Raw genomic sequence first — 18,409 nt, 5'->3', positions numbered from 1 at the left:
ATGGACATGTACATTGTTAAAAGTAAAATTAAGTTTTCCTATTCGTTGTAGATGTTTTAAGTGATAGTTAAGTTTGATTTGCTACTACTGAATGGCTTAAGAAACTTACGAGAGCCTACATTAGTCGCATTACATGTGTTAATAATACTAATACCAACACTAGATGAAGGCATCGCCTCAACAAATAAATCTTATCGCTTTAAAAGTATTATCGCTTACATTGCCCTATGGGCTGTGCAGGCTACAAACCGTTTACGACTTACATTGCACAAGAGATTTTCAAGAAATAAAAGATTTTCTTTTAAATACATAACAGAAACTTAACAGTATTGTGTAAGTCCTTGCATTTAAAACAACATGTTTTCATTGTGTTCCAAATTGGAAAAAGAAAATGTCAACAGCTTGGTGGAAAGTACACGTGACGTTTGCGTTTCAAAAGGGATTCTTATGCGGAAAAGAGATGGCCAATCACCAACAAAGGTTTGTATTTTAACAATACAGTAGTTTGTTTCATGATGCATATATACGGAGTGTTGATATTAACAGTACAGCGTTTTTAAGTTTATACTCACCACCCCTATCATCCGAAATTTCAAAAAAACTTAGATAAAATTTTGTTGGAAAAACGAACAACTTGTTTAAACTCATTGAAACCAGTTGCGAATTCTGGCCTATAATGCATATATTGACATATAGGCTACATATGTTGACATCTTTGACAATACTGATAACTTAGTGCCTTGGAACGAGGTTAACTGCGAACAATGCGTGCTACTGTAATATACCCATACTTTAGCTCCGCGTGTCTGCATCCGTTAAAGAGCGTGGTAGACTCACTTTATGGACTCACTCACAAATACCTAACTTAGTACCTTGTTGGTTTCCTGTTGTTTGTAGACATACATGTGTGTTCCATGCTCTTTGCTACCTTCACCTATCCCCAAAGATGGATTTCAACTCTTGACATTTTTACAACCTCACATCAATAAGTTGATACATGATGTTAGCCAGGACGATGAATTTATGTTATCTGCTTTTAAGAAGTGAGAGTGATACGTTAAGTAATTTTTCGTTAGCGTTTAATGCTCATTTCTTATAAACTCCACGATATTTAAAGCTGTTAATCCCATTCATAGCGTTATCAAAGTTGATGATTTTACCAAGAGGCTGTATGATATTTACAAAGCTTCAAAGGCATCTGGTAAAAAGGTATATAGGCCTACCTATTGTACTATCAACTTTGGCGGAAAGTTTTTCAGTTTTGCCATATACTTTTGTATAAAGTTTTCTCCAGCTTCATAACGACTATCTTAAAATATTTACTGTATGTAACGTGTGGCTTGTTACTGGTAAATATTCTGTGCCACCGTGTAAAATGTATAAAGTGCAATATATTATTATAGAACGAGAAAAACTCTAATTTGCTTTATTGTATTTTTTTTTTTTGTTTATTCACGATTAAAAGGATTATTTGCACGCGAATAAAGGATTTAAAAAAAGAACGAGATCAAAAATCATTTCGTTTAAGTTACAGCAAGTGTTGGTACAATATTTCTCCGTTTTGGAGGCGTATACATGTTATATAAATCTTTATATTCAGACAGATGCAATTGATTAGGAATGATAACATATATAGTTGTGATAGGATGTCATTTTATGTTTCACAATACACATTATGAGAATGAAGCATAGACAATGCGAATACATGATGAGAGTACTATAATGAGTGTTCTTGGTACAATATTTCTCCGTTTTGGAGGCATATACATGTCATGTAAATAATTATATTCAGACAGATGCAATTGATGAGGAATGATTACATATATATTTGTGATAGATTGTCATTTTATATTTCACAATACGCATTATGAGACTGAAGCATAAACAGTGCGAAGACAAAAGTAGGTAAAGGCGTACATTCCAGAACGCATATAAACACACAAATGGTATAGACGTTACATGTTCAGAGGGGGATGGTAAGGTTTCTTACAATGTCTGGGTTATTTTTGCGTAGGGTGGAGATTCTGTATTTAAAACTTCTGTAAATATCGTTCGACAGTTTTTCTGAGGAGAACTGTTGGTTCTCGATTACGCATTTAAGTCTCGTTTTCCATATTTGGTGGTTCATCGTTGTAATTAGTACGGTGAGAACTTTGTCGGTGTTTAGTTCGAGTCCCATGTCGTGCCTGAGGGCGCACAGCTTCTCGACATTTTCTTTATTAATTTTTAGGTTTAATGTTTTTTCGGCGATCGTTATTGTTTTTTTCCATTGTATCTTGGTCTGGGGGCATTTGTGAAATAAGTGGTAGGCGGTATCTGGTCCGATTCTACAAAAACGGCAGCTGTTTTTTGTTGTTGGTGCGTATTGGTTTATATCTGTGTTAAAAGGTAGCAGGTTGCTTTCGAGTTTAAAGTTAAAGGTCCGTAGATAGCTTGGGAGTTCAGGGCAGTGTATTCTCTCCCATCTTTTGCGTTCTGTTTGGGTATTTCTGGATTGTGTTCTTGGTTTGCTTATTATTCTGTTGTACGTTTTTTTAGACTTCCGCAGATGAGGTCAATTTTTTTCAGATCGTATTTTTTAATAATTTCGATTACTTTTTCATAATATGGGGATCGGATGTCGGTGTGGGGGAGATTGTTTAGGTGTACAACTTCTAAAGTTCGGGGAATTACGTGGCCAATCTGGTATTCGATATAGCTGTTGTGGGCGCTAAGGGGCTCGTTTAGAACTCTGGCAAGGCAGTATTTTCTGATGGATTTTAGATACGTTAAGTCCGCGTATATTTCGAAGTTTGGGAGGTTTAGGCCGCCCTCGAGTTTCGGGAGTTGAAGGGTGTCTATATTTACGTGGGGGAATTTTCCTACTGCGTAATTTTTTACTTTTTCGTTTATTGATCGCATTCTGTTTACTGGGGGAGGATACGTTTGCGCCGCGTTGTTGGTGATTGCTAAAAGCTTCGATTTGATTAGAATTTCTTTAGCGTCGAGCGTGGCGTACGTTTTTTTAATTTCTTCTATTTTGTTTTCGACTTGTTTTTGGGTTTCTTGCCAGAGGTGGTTCAAATTTATTATTCCGATTGTCGTGCCGAGTAGATTTAGGGTTGTTTTGTTCCATTTTATATCTGGTAGTAGGAGTGTTGGGGGGTCGCCGTTTATTATCAGGCCTTGGGTTTTTTTGATGTTTAATTTAAGTCCCGAGGCGGGTTTAAATTTTTCGACGAGGTCTAGGGCTTTTTCAACTGAAGCGATATTTTTCAGTGTTAGAGTCACATCGTCTGCATAGCTGACATTCTTAATTTCTCTTCGACCGCTTAATTGGATTCCTTTTATGTCTTGGGTTTTGCTCAGTTTTTCAGTCAAGGGTTCGGTTGCGATTAGAAATAAAAAAAAGCTTAGTGGGTCGCCTTGTCTTACTCCTCTGTCTAGCGTTATTTCCGCTGATCGGTGACCGTTTATCATAATTTCGGCGGTGCTGTCTTCGTATAGGTTTTCGATAATGTGCCGTATTTTAGTGGATAGATTTATCGCGCACAGATTTTTTTTTAGCCAGTCTTTTTCTATAGAATCGAAAGCTTTTTCAAAGTCTAGTGAGACAAGAAACGCCTCGAGCCCTCTTTTTGAGCTCTGTTCGAAGAGGTCTCTTAGAAGGGTGGTGCCTTCGCTTATTGTTTTTCCCACCGTCTCCTATCAAATTTGGCATAATTTCTTTTAATCTGTTTGTTAATATTTTGGTATATATTTTGTATTCTACGTTTAGCAGCGTTATGGGCCTATAATTTTTTAGGTCTGCGTCATCTCCTTTTTTGTGGATGAGAGTTATGATACCTTTTTTAATTTCCCTGGGGATTACTTTTTGGTCAAACCAGTATTGTATGAGCTCTCGTATTTCGTTTCTTATTAGTGGCCAACATTCTTTATAGAGTTCTGCGGATAAGCCGTCAGGGCCGGGTGATTTTCCGTTTTTCATAGATTTTACTGCGTTTTCAATTTCTTCTATGGTTATTGGTTTTTCTAGATTTTTGTTATCTTCCGTATTTAATTTTCGGGTGGTTTCGTTTAAGAAAGCATACTGCGCGTTTTCGTTCGTTTCCGTTTTTTTGTACAATTGTTCGTAAAATGACTGAGCGAGTTTTGTCATTTCTTTTGGGTTTTGAGTTGGGAGGAAGTTTTCATCGTAGAGTTCGGATATAAACGTTTGTTTCTGTTTGTTTTTATATTTTTGAAAAAACGCTTTGCTGCCTAGTTTTCCTTCGAATTTTCTGTTTTTGGCCGTTTTTTCTATGGTTTCTTTTTTTCTTTGGTTTCGTAGGTTGCGTTTTGCGTCCAGGTACTCGCTGTATGTTATTTCATTGTTGCCTAAGGCTGCGATTGCATCTTCGTAGGCTTTTATCGTTTCTGCACTTTTCTCGTTGTTTGCCGCGTTCATTTCTTTGGTAGATCGGCGTATCAGCGTTTTTAGTCTTTTTTTAATTTCGGTCCACCAGTCGCTTGGATTGTCGAAGTACAATGGCTTGAGCGTTGCCCAAAGCGGCCATTTTTCTTTTATCGCGTTTAAAAAAGGTTCAAATTTGTATATCTGCGTGTTGTTTATCCATCGGCGTTTTCCCCTTGGTGGGGGGGCTGTAACATTGATGTGGATTTTTACGATTTTATGGTCTGACAGGTGCGTGTGCTCGTATTCTATTTCCGTAGCCGTTATGTTATTTGACAGGTAGAATCTGTCTAGGCGCGATTTACTGTTGCCGTCTTGCCAAGAGAACTGTTTTTCGTTGCCCTTTAAAGTTCGAAAGTGGTCTTTTAGGTCATGGGTTTCGCATAGGACTTTCAGTTCGCTTTTCCTTGCGTTGATTCGCTTCGGGGGGTCTTTATCGAGTTGGGGGTCGTCGACGATGTTAAAATCGCCTGCGAGTATTGTCGGGACGTTGTCTGTGAAATACTGGTGGGCGCGTTCAAAAAATAGGTTGTTTTCGTTTGTCGAGTGGGCTTTTACATTTGGGGCGTAAACATTTATGAGTTTTATTACTTCGTGGTAAATTGTTAGGGTCGCAGCGATCAGTCGGCCCTCTTCGTCCAGGTCCCATTTCTTAAATTCTATGGCTGGGTGGTTAATTAAGATTGCTACTCCTTTGTTGGGCATTGATTTTCTAGAACACGAGTTAAATATTGCTTTATCTTTGCCCCATTCCGAGCGCCATTTTAATTCGTTGTGCGGAGCACATCTGGTTTCTTGCAGCAGGTGCACGTGCGCGTCTTGCCTTTTTAGGAATTCGAAGAGTTCTGTGCGTTTCGATTTGCAATTAAGCCCTTGGCAATTTAAAGTGTTTAGTTTGAGATAAGCGGCCATGAGGGTAATTAAGATAAGAGATTTGGTGGGTAACAATGTACGTTCAACTTCTGTAAAAAACACGGGTAAAGGTTTTGACATCACAAAAAACAAATAAGTTCTAAAATAATATTATACAGTGTGGTTCGTTTGCATCTCATCTGGAACATGGCTATAGGTGCATACATCACATTGAAACTGTCTGTATCTATTTGTATATTGTAAGTTGTTATCATCACAATGACATAAGAACCATGTGTTTAAACAACTAGGGCATTCTATTTTTTCATTTGCTGTTGGCCTCATCACTTCGGCCCCACATTTGCATGTAACTTTTGACGTACCTTCATCAATTGAACTATTAAAGACGGTGCTTGTGTCGTCTGATCCTGTGCTGTCAGTTTCCGAGTCTTCGTCTTCTTTGTGTTTTCGTGGGGGAGGTTTTTCGTCGCTCGAATTGTTAGGTGTTCTTTCCCTTCGCTTGGTGCTTTTCTGCCTTTGTTGGTTTTCCCGGTTCGAGTAGGCGGCTGCTATGTCTCTTTGTCGTTGTGGCGTTGTTTCTTCGGTTATGCTAGTGGCTAGAGGAGAACCATCGAATAGGTCAAACAATTGTTTTTCGATTGCGTTACCTTTCGTTTGTTGCTTGTTTGCTGGTGTGGAGTGCTGTACTTTGTTGTATCTCGGCTGTACAGATTCGGCTGGAGTTGGGTCGGGTTCGTCTGTGGCATCGGGATTGTTTTGTGTGAAGGTGATTCCTTCCGTCGTTGTGTGGTTTTCCTGGTCTTCCGAAGTGTGTGAGGTTTTTGCTTGGTTTTGGATTCTGTATCGGCAATCTCGTACGAGATGTCCTGGTTCCGAGCAGTAACTGCATGTTTTTTCCTGTCCTTCGTATTCTATCCAAAAGCGATAGTGTCCAAAGTGGATATACGAAGGTGGTCTTACTTTTTCTAGATTTTCTTTTTTGTACGTCAGGATTCTCCGTCCGTCTTGCTTTCTGCAGATTGTGTCTTTTGCATGGATTGCTGGTTTTACGTAGCCCATTCTGCTAAATGCTTCGTCAATCGCTCTTTGAGGAAAGTCAATGGGGACCCATCCTACTGTTAGTTTTGCGTATTCGTCGCCGTGTGCAATTACGTTTGATATGTTGTCTCTATGCTTGAGTTTTTCAGCCACTCTTAAGGCTCTCTCCTTTGACTGGCATGTGAGTTCAACTATCTTTCCTGGGCGTTGTACTATGCCTTCTATGTCGGATAGTTGAACTTTAGCTGAAGTTAGCAACAGATATATTTCTTTCCTTGTTGCGTGGTCCGTCAGTTTAATGGAGACTTCTCTATCTTTATTGTAATCTGCTGGAATTTTAAATTTCCATTCCTCTCTTCTTTTTACTCTGTCTTTATATGTCAGAGCCATATCTTTCTTTCCCGTTAGGGAGGGGGGGAGGGGTATAGTCCTAAAAAGGACTTTTTGTTTTTTACCTTCTGGTTGAATCTGCTGCGTGAGACTGTCTGGTAGTAGTAATCGCTTAATTAGTTGCCTGAGTGGTTTGTAGAGGTTGTAGGTTTGTATAATTTGCTTTATTGTATTTTTGCCTAGAGGTTAGATTTCGGGATTTTGCGATCTGATTACATGTTTCAATGCATTGCGGACAAGAGTGGAAAAGAATTTTTCGTTCCCAAGCAAATTGAAATAAATACAATTGCTTCAGGTAGCGTAAAACTTGGCAGTGGACTGAGTTCTGTCCATTCTGATGTCTTACAATATGCAAAAATGAAAGAACTTACTGCTCATCTGCCTAAAAATGAAAGCTTAAGTAGAGTTGCCCATGGATTTTTAACCGCTTGGAAAGATTACGGCAACCCAAATGCCATTATCTTAATCTTATACAACGAAAATAAACCAAACATTTTTGATCAACGAGCTGTGGAATATGCAATTTATGACCTCGATGAACACATCATAGTGAGAAGAAAGACATGTTGGGAGCTTATTGCAAGCATCGCACTATCACCAGATGGCAAGCTCTTTGTGTGAGTGCTTTTATCGAATTACAGTATATCCACAAATGTGTTAAATATTCATAAAGAACACGCATGATGTCTTGTAAATTATTGATACTTCACCATAGTGACGACGAAGAAGTTGCCATCGTTTACTTTCGAGTTCTTTACACTGCAGACGATTACACCGGTGAGCAGGTACTTGTCTAAAAACAATCTTGTATACAAAGAAACTTTCACATAACATAAATCTATTTTATGCATTGCTGTTGAAAATCTAATGTTTCTGCAAGCTGTAACATAATCTTAAATTGTTTAAACACGATTGCAGTTTTGGGATGTTCGCCTCAAAGTCGAAATGAGTCGTGCCATACTTTGTCCCAGTATTGGCTACCAACTTGCCGGATGCAAAAAGATGCAAGAAGTCCTGGCAAAACCTGATGTTCTTGAAAGATTTATTGATGACGTCGACGTTGTCCAAAAATTAAGGAGCACTTTTGCTGGATTCTATGAGTTAGAAATGGTAAATTAATTTCAATGTTTTTTTTTCGCAAATGCCAAGTAAAATCATAAATAATCTTTATTATTTCATGCAATTTAAAAAAAATGTAATTACATTTAGCAAGATATATTTTAAGTAAAATAAAAAACAATGTTTTTGTAAATTTGTTTTGTATGTAAACCTACATTCAAAATTTATGCTTCATTGTTGATCACCGAATTTAGTATCTTCTCTTTATATTTAAATAGAAAGGCTTAATTTGCTATTTGTCATTGCTTTTGATTTCCTTTTTTTTCATTTTGGCCGAAAATTTTGTTTTATTTTTGTTTGTATTTCTTGCTGCTGCTGATGTTGATGTTCAGACTTTATGACGTACACAGAACCATATACTGTAGATTTTACACTTAACAGAATTCTGATGGCAACCATGCTGTGCAGATGGCTCTCACAAATCCTGACCTTTATGTTTTAAAACCACAGCTGGAAGGAGGAGGTGAAATCTTTAAAACAGATGTCTCATTCGATTAGAAAAGTTTCAAAGTATTTTCTCTATCAACCACCTGACTACATAGAGAAGTTTTTGTTTATTTCTCTTTTAAGGGAACAACATTTATGGTGAAGATATAGTGACTTTACTCTGTGAGATTGGCAACGATAAAAGACGATGTGCTTATATTTTGATGGAAAAAATCTGCCCAAAACCATTGGATAATATATTTGTTACTGCTAGTGGTCACCAAAAAGTACAAGCTATAAGCGAGTTAGGAATATTTGGTGTAATACTGGCGTAAGTTTTGTTAGTATGCTTTTTTATTGCTCAATATATTACTGTAGCTCGTTTGACACCAAAATAGCATTTGGTAGGAAAGGAATAATTGAAAGTTTTGAAGCATTGTTTTTTTGTGAACAAAATTCGTGTTTGAACTCAAGTTTTGGTTTTGCAGACGAGGAAATGATGTTATTGAAAATTATTCTGCTGGTCATCTTCTGCGTTCAAAGTCCCACGAACATAATGATGGAGGTATTAGTAGCGGCCTAGCCGTACTAGATTCACCCTTTCTTGTCTGAAATCAGCTTTTGCAACTGTATAGTAGTTACACAGTTATTGAAGACCATTTTTGAACAAACGATTCAGATTCAGAATAAACCAAACAGACCAACACCTCTTATGGACACCTATTTTTACCGTGAGGCGTGGGAAGGTAATGTCAACAGCACAATGTGCAATAGAACTACAGTGGGATGGAACTTCAGTGGTCTATTAAACTGCCTTTTACTGGCATCATTGTTGGGATACGATGTTCGATGTGTCGAGGAAACCGGAGCCAAAATAGGAACAAAAATCTGCATTTTCTGTTGATGAGCAGGAAGAACACGGATTTTGAGGGTCACTATAAGGGAGCCACGAACCACGAAAGCTTGAAAGCCACTGTCCTAACATAACCGCCTATATGTACCTATGAGTTATGTAACCTACTTTCGGTGAAATGATCACTCTCTTAACTTAAAGGTTTATATTTCAGCCCAATGATCATTCAAAATGTACGTAAATACATATTGACCCCGCCGCAATTCATGCTGTTCACTTTAATTTAAAACAACAACAAAATCTTTAAATACCCTTTAATTTATGGCTGTAACGTGTAGCATTTATCATCAATCATTTCATCATTCTTTCGTTTATTGTCCTTAAATACTCTAGTAATTACCTACTTAAGCATGTTGTACATTAGTTTGTAACTTATACACATTATTATCTTGAGTACAGACTTGTCAAGATATTATCAACCTTTTAGTTTTAGCCTGAGCCAGAGCCTACAGATTCTACTTTTGATACCGTACAAAAGAGGTCCAAAATCGAATATTTGCCGACAATTAAAACCGCTTTATAACTGTGAAGTATTTGTTTAGTTTGAGCAGTAGAACTGAATGTATTTAACGATTGAACATATAACTGTTGTCAGTGATTGTGTTGATCTGAATGTGTACAGATGGTAGTGTTTAGAATAAGACATTAAAGACACTATTCTAATTGTTGCGCCTTTATCTAATTACAGTACATCCTTTCCGGGTGCTTCTTATTGAAGCGATACGATTTCCTGCAACGACAGCTCTAGGAGTCCGATAGGTTTAACTTGTTTGTAGTCAGTTTAATATAAATGTAATAATGTGGAAAAGGAACGGTACAGCGAAGCATTAACGAGAAATGAAGGTGTCAGAGTAGAAGTTTGATGTTTTGCCAGGCATGATGACCACTCGATAAGACACCATATTGAATAAAAACATGGACAGATACATTATTAAACGTAAAATTAAATTTCTATTCTTTGTAGATGTTTTAAGTGGTTGTAGGAAATTCAGGAACAAGGATAAGCAAAGTCACACAACCTCATTGCTAAAATAAGTTCGTTTGTCACAATGCTAACGGTGTAGTGTACGAAGAAGAAAAAAACACTTTTCCCAAGCAGAAACAAAGCACAAGAAAGAATTAAGATCAATCGAGGCGAGTTAACAAAGGGAATATTTCAATACACTCGATTTCAAAAATATTGGAAAATTTCGTAGTGATTATAAATGTTAAATTCAAGAAGCATTACTTATTAAGCAGCTGAATCCTCGGCTAAGCAAACAGGCATTCGAGAATGGTATTCATTGTTTTTGAAAATTTACTTAAGACCGAAACATAATGTCATGCCTAGCAACATGCAGTTTACCGCTATGTACCTCCTTTCTTTAACTTTCATATCTCACAAATCGCTACAAACTCATTGTTGTCATTATTTTGTTTTCTGCTCACTAATAACTCTTGATAACCCCTGGTACTTACTTAATTATGTTTATCACTATTTTTCGGTCTTGTAATATTGTAAAATATTTACATCCGTTAATGAACCACTTTAATTTTTTCTGGCTTTGACAAAAACCAAATGTTGTTTGAAACATGTTAGCTTTTGTTTAATAATTCTATATTGTGAATCGTGAATTTTAGCTAAGCTACTTCTTTAACATACAGGCTTGGTTTACTGAAAGTACCCAGATATTTTGAAAAATTCTGAAAAGTTTCTGAAAAAAAATTTCTGAAAAGTTAACCTGGTGCGAACTGAACCGAGATTATGCTGTAAATACGTCGGTACCTGAAAAATGTTTCAAAAAGAAACGTTTTTGTAGTGATTTGAATCAAGTAAATAAATATAACGTTTCGTTTAAAGAACAAGATTAAGGTATATTTAAAGGGTACCTAAGTGCGTAACTAAAAGGTCCGGTGTTACAAAGCCTATAACTTAACTTCCGATTGATGTATTTATATTGGTCATGATAAATACTAAGGTACAGCTTAACATCGTTAGAGTTGGCACTCGGTGCTAAGGCCTAGTTCGGAACAGCTAACTGCCTCAAAGATATGAATGCTTCACTATAGATAACATGTTATAAACTACTGTGGTAAGTACATGATGGTAAGTACAGCACAGCATATTATTTGTGTAACCTTTGTTGGTGATAAACATCCACTGCAACCTAATTGTGGAGTCATTTTATGTCCAAAAGACTTATGTCATCTTTACTACCATAACTGATTCAGAAGACAAAGCGTGTTCATTTCACGTGGAAACGTCATAAATTCCGTCACCTTCATCATAATTGTAGCAGCAGGTTTGCTAAATTTTTTTTCAATAAGTGCTTCGTTACAAAACATGTTTGAAAAATCCTTTCCCGGCATACTTACTGACAACTATCAACTTGTTTTTTAGATTTAACTGTTTCTCACTTATGAAGATTTTTACAGACAAAGCTTTCGCTTAGAGTATGATTAGGAAAGCGTTTGTGACCGCTTTTATATATTCTGTACTTGTGATATTGGCTGTTGTATTATGGTCCGTCTATAGAACACAGACTACTACACTCTATGAACATGCTTCATCAAAACAGGCCCAGGCTTGGTATCAGCCAGCGCCAACACCAGTTAAACACACATCGAAAAAAATCGACCTGCGCAAACCTCCTCTGATTTTATATTGGGGATATCCTTGGCATGATAAAAGTAGTGGAGCGCCAGAAGGACAAAAGATAGGCATTTGCGACACAACCTATGACCGAAGTAGAATAGTTGAAGCAGACGCTATCGCTTTTCATTACACAACCATTCGTGCAGAAGACTTGCCTTGGAAATATTACAGGTGTTTATACGTGGCTAAGCTCTTGCTTAGCTTAGTAGATCTCAAAGAACGTGAATTTGACTGGCTCGACTTAAAAATTTAAAAAGCAAATGGAAATAGTTAAAGAAAACGAAATAAACATCTGTAAAAGGCACCAACAACTTAGTCTACGTAAAATAATTTAAATCCATTTTTTTGTTCTAGTAAATTTATTGTTTTTTACTTTCTATTTTACTTGCTACCGTCCTAAATCATACGGAAGAGTTTATTTCTTTGTTCTAATAAATTTCTTTTTTTTCTATCCTCATATAGGTCCAGCCAACATTGAGTTTTTAAACGCTTGTAAAAAAAGTAATAGTATATAATAAAACTACCTGTTCTATAATAATAAACTGTTTACAAACTGGATAAAATTCATTGCTTTTTCCGTACATAGCATAAGCTTCTTACCTTACTTATGATAAATGTAAAAACAACGATTTAGGCCATTTTGACTTCGTTATCATTAGGTCTGTTGTGGTTTCATTTTTTTCTAACCTGTTTAACTCACCTCACTCAATCATATGTCGGACTAATATTACATATGGGACAGACGTCATATGCGAGACATTGATGAATATAAACGTGTGGTTTCAATCTGAAGCTTCTGAGAATGGTGCGTGGCTTCTTTTAATCGCTTTTTCTAACAAATATGACAATTTAAGACCAAAAGAAAAAAAGTTGTATATTATCCGACATGGTATAACTTATAACACAACGTTTTGCCTCGAAAATATGCCAAAACCTGTTGCAATATATCTATGCGTTAAAACTGGGTTTACCTTGAAATTTCCCGACAGCCTTTTAGCCACATAACTCTCTTTGCAGCTTTTAATAATTAGCATTTTGTGAGTTATTGATTATATTATTGAGTAAGTGTGTAAATAGTTTTTGAAAACTCGACCAACCCGACTGCGATATCAAAAGACCCGAAAAAGATATTTAATAGTTTCTGTACAACACAAAAAATGACACAGTTCAATTTATATGCAAGCTTCTTTCATTTTAGCTGGCGTCAGTTGGCCAACAGGCAGCTCAGTTGACTTTGAAAAAATCTCCGGGCCTCGCAAACCATGCCACTTTTGTTAAAATTGCTAGAATTTCATTTTTCAAACGCTTTGATAATATCAAAAATGGAAGGTTTCAATTTTATCATAGAAAAAAAAAGTTTCACCTCCAAAACTTACCTAATATTAGGCTATATGAGTTAGCAGCGCTGGTGCTTCAACATTGATGCAAGACAAGTAGGGTTAGCTCATCAAATACAGGGCACAACTGGTGAACTAAAGACATTTAGTTCTCCCAACATTTCATTAACACGTTCGCATTGTATTCATTAGGGCAATGGAAAACGTATTTTAATTTTTTCGAAAGTATAGAATTCACAACTTGCTGAATTACATCGAAGCAATTGTCACGGGATTAGTTTTATGCACCCGTTTTAGAGCTTTGTGTCATTCGTATGCATGCTGGTCAGGTTTTCTTATGTTTGCTCACGTGCTGCCGTATTTTACCTATTCATATGAACACACGTTTTTAGTGGATCTCTTGTGACGTCTTACATTGCTACCCCTAGGGCCTAGGGCCTAGGGCCTAATTGGTATTTAGCGTCCCGCGTTTATTTTCTCATTGCGTGACAACAGTGGAATCTGTGTTTGTGTGGTGTTGCGCTCGGCTGGGCGAGTGTTAAGGCAGTCTACATTTGGACTTTTTAGAAGAAAGACGGTTGTTTTTTCTCTAAGAAATGCTATTAAAAGTTAGTAAAGCAAAAGGAGCTAATTGACTAGCTGTAAAGCGGGAAGTTTCTTGGCTAAGGAAAATCCTGTTTACACGATTACTACGTGAACAATTGTAATTCTATACTATACGCAAAGGTTTAAATACAATACTCGTTGATTGGATGAGGCCAACCCGAATGGATTAAGGAAACGTTAGCAGAAATAAATTTCTGAATTTCACCATTTGTGCGTTGTATGTTGCATTTGATGTTAATATGCCTGATGGCAAGCCAATCAAAGTATTTTTGAATTAGGGATAGAATTTCGAATATATAGCTTTAACTTATAACTTATAGTATTGACGAAACCATATTCACGACATGGTCATATCTATAGTCACTTATAAAAGAAATTGATCTAAACCTTAATAAATTGACAAAATAAATTTGACTACGTCAAAAATGTTATTAAGCTTTGGTAAATTTGTCATTTTTGTGACGGACATCTATTTGGTTGCAGAAATCCCAAACAGTTGTTTGTGTGGTGGTCAGCTGAAGGTCCTTCCGTTTTGCGTCTAGACGGAATAAAACTAGGAGGCTATGACGGTTTTTTTAACTGGACCTGGACCTGGACCTACCGCCGAGATGCGGACGTTGCGCGTAATTACGGATATCGGGGTCACGTTATTAACTCTGTAGCGAAAGGAAAGAAAGTTGTCGATGAGTTGGTCGCAGCAAAAACCGCTTTAGCGGTAAGCATTTGAAGTGTTTAACACATATACAATTAAAAATATTGTTTAAGAAATTACTGAAAGTACAATAACTTCGTGTTACTTTTTTTGTTTTCTTGTTTTCAATATGTAAAACATTATAGTATATATATATATATATGGTTAATATATTTGTTAATATATATATATTTGTTAATATATATATATTTGTTAATATATATATATTTTTTAATATATATGGTTAATATATTGTTAATAATATTATATGGTTAATTTATTTTTGATGAGATGAACATTGATTAAGTTTTCGGCACACATTTTGCAACGTTAAATATGCTTGCTCCATATTCGCTTGTATACCTAATATCTTAGCTTCTCGTTGTATTTACCAAGTATTTACATGTCAAAAAGCTGAACTGTACATGAGATGTACTGCATATATGTATGCATAAAATTTTTTTGAGAATCTTTTGCGTGCTGTGATGATTTTTAGCGGTAAAATCACTTTTTAATATCATTAAACCACCTTTGTGAAACAAAGTTTAATTTGAAAGCAGGAAAATATGCCTGTATATTAAGTTATAAATGCCCTATAAAAATTATAGGCTGTTCATGTGCACATTGTTAGGAGTGGTGATTTGTTGATCGAGGCGTTCAGTCGGGACGTATTTTGTATAGCTCATGAACATATTTATTGCTACAACCAGTTATTTTAACCTTAAAGGTGCTATGTATACCTAAAAAGAATTCTTTGTTGCGTTTGTGGCAAACACAGCATTTCCTTCATCAAAGTAATGACAACATTAAAATATTTTAACAACTATGATGGATCTAATGAACCGTATCTTTTAGTTCCATATGCATACTTTCGTTTAATTTCCTCTGTGCAATACCATATCATTGTTTTAAAAATTTTCCCAATTTCGAAAGTAATCACCTGTTTATGAAACTTTTTATTTAAGGCAAAGGAGCTTGCGGCATAATCCGTTTTCTGTTTCACGTAAAACGTTGGTGTTTTTTACATTTATTGAATAGGTATCAATGCAGTAAAATATATACGTTGTTATACAATATACTCTTCTATTTCATCATGCTTTATGTATAATCGTTTAGGTTTGGATAGTTAGCGGATGTGATTACACACACGGTGCTAGAATGCGAATGAAATACGTCAAAGAGATGCAAGAAGCCGGTCTTAACTTCACAGGATACGGAAAATGCTTTGAACGACCTGTACCGAGAACCAAAGACTTTACTTATCCTCATGATACTATAAAAAATTACAAATTTTATCTGTCCTTTGAAAACGCGTTGCATTGCACTGACTACATCACTGAAAAGTTTTGGGACAACGCCTTGAGAAGTGGGGCCGTCCCAGTAGTTTGGGGACCAAAAAAGGAAGACATTCTTAGAGTTGCTCCTTTGGACTCTTTCATATATGTCGAAGATTTTAAATCACCCAAGGACTTGGTCGAATATTTATTGTACTTGGATAAAAACAGCGCTGAGTACCGAAAGTTTTTCAGTTGGAGAGAAGACGAAAGCATGACTGATGAAAAAATGATCAAATTAACAAAGACGAAGTACCCTAACCTGGACGTGCAAATGTCAATGAAGAACTTTTGTGATAAACTACTAGAAAACAATCATACAAAAATTATTTCTTCCCTGAAGAAAGAGTTTTGGGATGCGAATCCTAGTGAATGCCTAATGCCTTAACAACAAAAGAAAAACAAAGTATCGTGTCAAAAAAGATACAGTTACATTGTAATGAAAACTTGTCGTGTTTGTCAGAGTATAAGTGATGTAAAATTGTCACGGGATTATTTTTACACACTTGTTTTAAGAAGCACTGCACCTTGATACGTTTTTAGTTGTATAATTAGATGTATTATCCACGACGTCTTTTTATATTTATATTAAGATGTATTTCACCCGTATTGTTGTGGTCATAATGTGAGACTGCGTTTTTATATAGCATTAGTCGTCGATATGTCACTTGTGAATCCTTTTCTTGTTAGTAAATTTTCTACACGTCTACACGTTTTTCGCCTTTACCCACAACTTCCCCCCGAGGTATGTTACGCTGCCCGTAATTTCCAATCTGACACCCTAATGATAATTAAATGGTTACGCTGTGTTTTGTTAGAAAAGAGTTGGGTCAACCTACATTTGGTATTAATATAGAAAGGACGTTTGTTTTTATCAAAGGAGTGCTCATAAAAGATAGGAGAACAGAAACCAGCTAATCGTCTAGCCGTAAGAGCGGGAGGTTTCCTGGCCAAGGAAAATCTTGGTTACAAAATTACTGCTTGAAACGTCAAAACAATAAAATTATACCAACAACGCACATTTTTATTGAATATTTCTTACATTTAAATACAGTATTTAACATGTTGAGTTATCGCAATTTCTTTAGTACGAGTTGATTGTAAAGGGCATAGTAAGTTTGTATGTTTTCGTTTGGTTCCGAGCGTTGTCAGCGTTTAAACGCAATCATTTTGTTTCGCGTCTCATATACAGTATACGTTCACTTTGCGTTTGAAAAACGCTTTACGCTTAATTTTAAACTTCTTGTGGAATGTTTGAACAAAATAAAGATTTCACCGTTGGAAAATACCAGTCCGGGATCGATACTACTGTTACCATATACTTTGAAATGTCATAATATCAATCAGCCATGCACTATCATTTTATAGTGCTGCTACTTTTGATACTTTCCAAAACCATATTTCGATGTTTAATTCAGCACTGGTGTTTTTCTATAAGAAAACCAGTTTATTGTTTATAAGGATAAATTATTAAAATCTATAATTTAACTGATTTTAAGAGATGTATAATTGAATTTATGAATTATTGAATTACTGTTTCTCCAGAAATAAATTGCTCCATAGCAATCTATTTTGATTTAAAGACAACATCTGCGCAAACGCTAACCGTAAAAACGCACTAACAAACAAAACCAATTCACTTAAAGAAAACTCGGAAATCTTGGGTTAGCGAAATGAGTCTGTTCAATCGCTTTTGGGCATTTTCATTGTACAGTGTTTTGAATGGAATCTTGCCTTTTTGTACAGTGTAGACTGTAGATAGTGTTACACCATCACACGAAAATCGTTTTTGTAACTTAAAGTAACTCCTAAGTAAAATCAACTACTTTATGTGGTACACCGTGAAAAAAATGTATAGTATGATAATAACATCGGCCTATGGAAAGCCTATTACTACGTTCCTTTTATTAGCAGCTACAATCCCGGTAACTAAGCTAGTTGTTGTGCAAGTTCCGGTTGAAAAATACATTTTTTTCCGAATGTGAGACTGTTCAACAACGCCATTGAACAGAAGCACACATCGTTAATACTTTGGTTAAGGGCAATTACAATTTACAACAGTCGCGCCACCGGGTATCGAAGACCGTTATTGCCGTTATTACCGTTCCCAGCGCCCTAGCCACTCGTCTACCTAGCAGACAGGCCGAAGCAATATATCGAGACGACGCACATTGCTAGTCGGCAGAGCGGAGTTTTGACAGAGTTTTTCGGTCCGTTTGTCTGTGAGGTTTCTCCTGCTTAACGGCTTGTCGATGTAATCAATTATTGTAGACAGGTTTTAGAATCGGGCAAGGATTGATTAAAATCACCAGGATTGTAGAATTTGTATACAAATTATGTATACATCATCTAAAACTTTTATTAAGCAAAGATTTTCAAATAAATGTTACTTGTTTTATATAAACTGAACTACAGCTGAAATTTACTAGTGTTAAAAAGATTTTTGAAGTAGATTACCTTTATTTCCTATGTATTTAAATATTCTTAATATAACTTTAACTGGTATCTTGATAATCTTTACAAATTTAATGCGAGTTGACCGTAAAGAAGGGTGGTCGTTTATACCCACATCAAATGGATTTAGAGCTGTTCAAGCGACATAGCAAGTGATCCAA

The 18,409-nt window shown here is 36.0% G+C and overlaps 2 protein-coding genes across 2 annotated transcripts; both read left to right on the top strand.

The window, feature by feature from the left end:
• Positions 1 to 1,101: 1,101 nt before the first annotated feature.
• Positions 1,102 to 8,996, top strand: LOC143451495 (glutathione synthetase-like). Its single transcript, XM_076952102.1, has 7 exons — positions 1,102 to 1,209; positions 6,917 to 7,350; positions 7,449 to 7,518; positions 7,652 to 7,843; positions 8,234 to 8,315; positions 8,423 to 8,609; positions 8,767 to 8,996. The coding sequence occupies exons 2-7, from the start codon at positions 6,950 to 6,952 to the stop codon at positions 8,888 to 8,890; spliced, it is 1,056 nt and encodes a 351-aa protein (XP_076808217.1). The 5' UTR covers positions 1,102 to 1,209; positions 6,917 to 6,949; the 3' UTR covers positions 8,891 to 8,996.
• Positions 8,997 to 11,521: 2,525 nt separating this feature from the next.
• LOC143451493 (4-galactosyl-N-acetylglucosaminide 3-alpha-L-fucosyltransferase FUT6-like) lies at positions 11,522 to 17,130 on the top strand. Its single transcript, XM_076952100.1, has 3 exons — positions 11,522 to 11,997; positions 14,253 to 14,484; positions 15,577 to 17,130. Exons 1-3 carry the CDS (start codon positions 11,627 to 11,629, stop codon positions 16,180 to 16,182), a joined length of 1,209 nt encoding a protein of 402 aa, XP_076808215.1. The 5' UTR covers positions 11,522 to 11,626; the 3' UTR covers positions 16,183 to 17,130.
• Positions 17,131 to 18,409: the final 1,279 nt, after the last annotated feature.

Source organism: Clavelina lepadiformis, chromosome 4 (genome assembly GCF_947623445.1).
Source record: "Clavelina lepadiformis chromosome 4, kaClaLepa1.1, whole genome shotgun sequence".
Classification (NCBI taxonomy): domain Eukaryota; kingdom Metazoa; phylum Chordata; class Ascidiacea; order Aplousobranchia; family Clavelinidae; genus Clavelina; species Clavelina lepadiformis.
Note: the sequence above shows the minus strand (reverse complement) of the source record. Positions and strands in the feature narration are given on the sequence as shown.

Coding starts and splice junctions, on each gene's coding strand:
- LOC143451495 (XM_076952102.1), top strand. CDS start 6,950: ATGTTTCAATGCATTGCGGACAAGAGTGGAAAAGAATTTTTCGTTCCC. Junction 7,844..8,233: donor GATTCTATGAGTTAGAAATG/GTAAATTAATTT, acceptor TACACTTAACAG/AATTCTGATGGCAACCATGC. Junction 8,610..8,766: donor ATATTTGGTGTAATACTGGC/GTAAGTTTTGTT, acceptor TTGGTTTTGCAG/ACGAGGAAATGATGTTATTG.
- LOC143451493 (XM_076952100.1), top strand. CDS start 11,627: ATGATTAGGAAAGCGTTTGTGACCGCTTTTATATATTCTGTACTTGTG. Junction 11,998..14,252: donor TTGCCTTGGAAATATTACAG/GTGTTTATACGT, acceptor ATTTGGTTGCAG/AAATCCCAAACAGTTGTTTG. Junction 14,485..15,576: donor CAGCAAAAACCGCTTTAGCG/GTAAGCATTTGA, acceptor ATAATCGTTTAG/GTTTGGATAGTTAGCGGATG.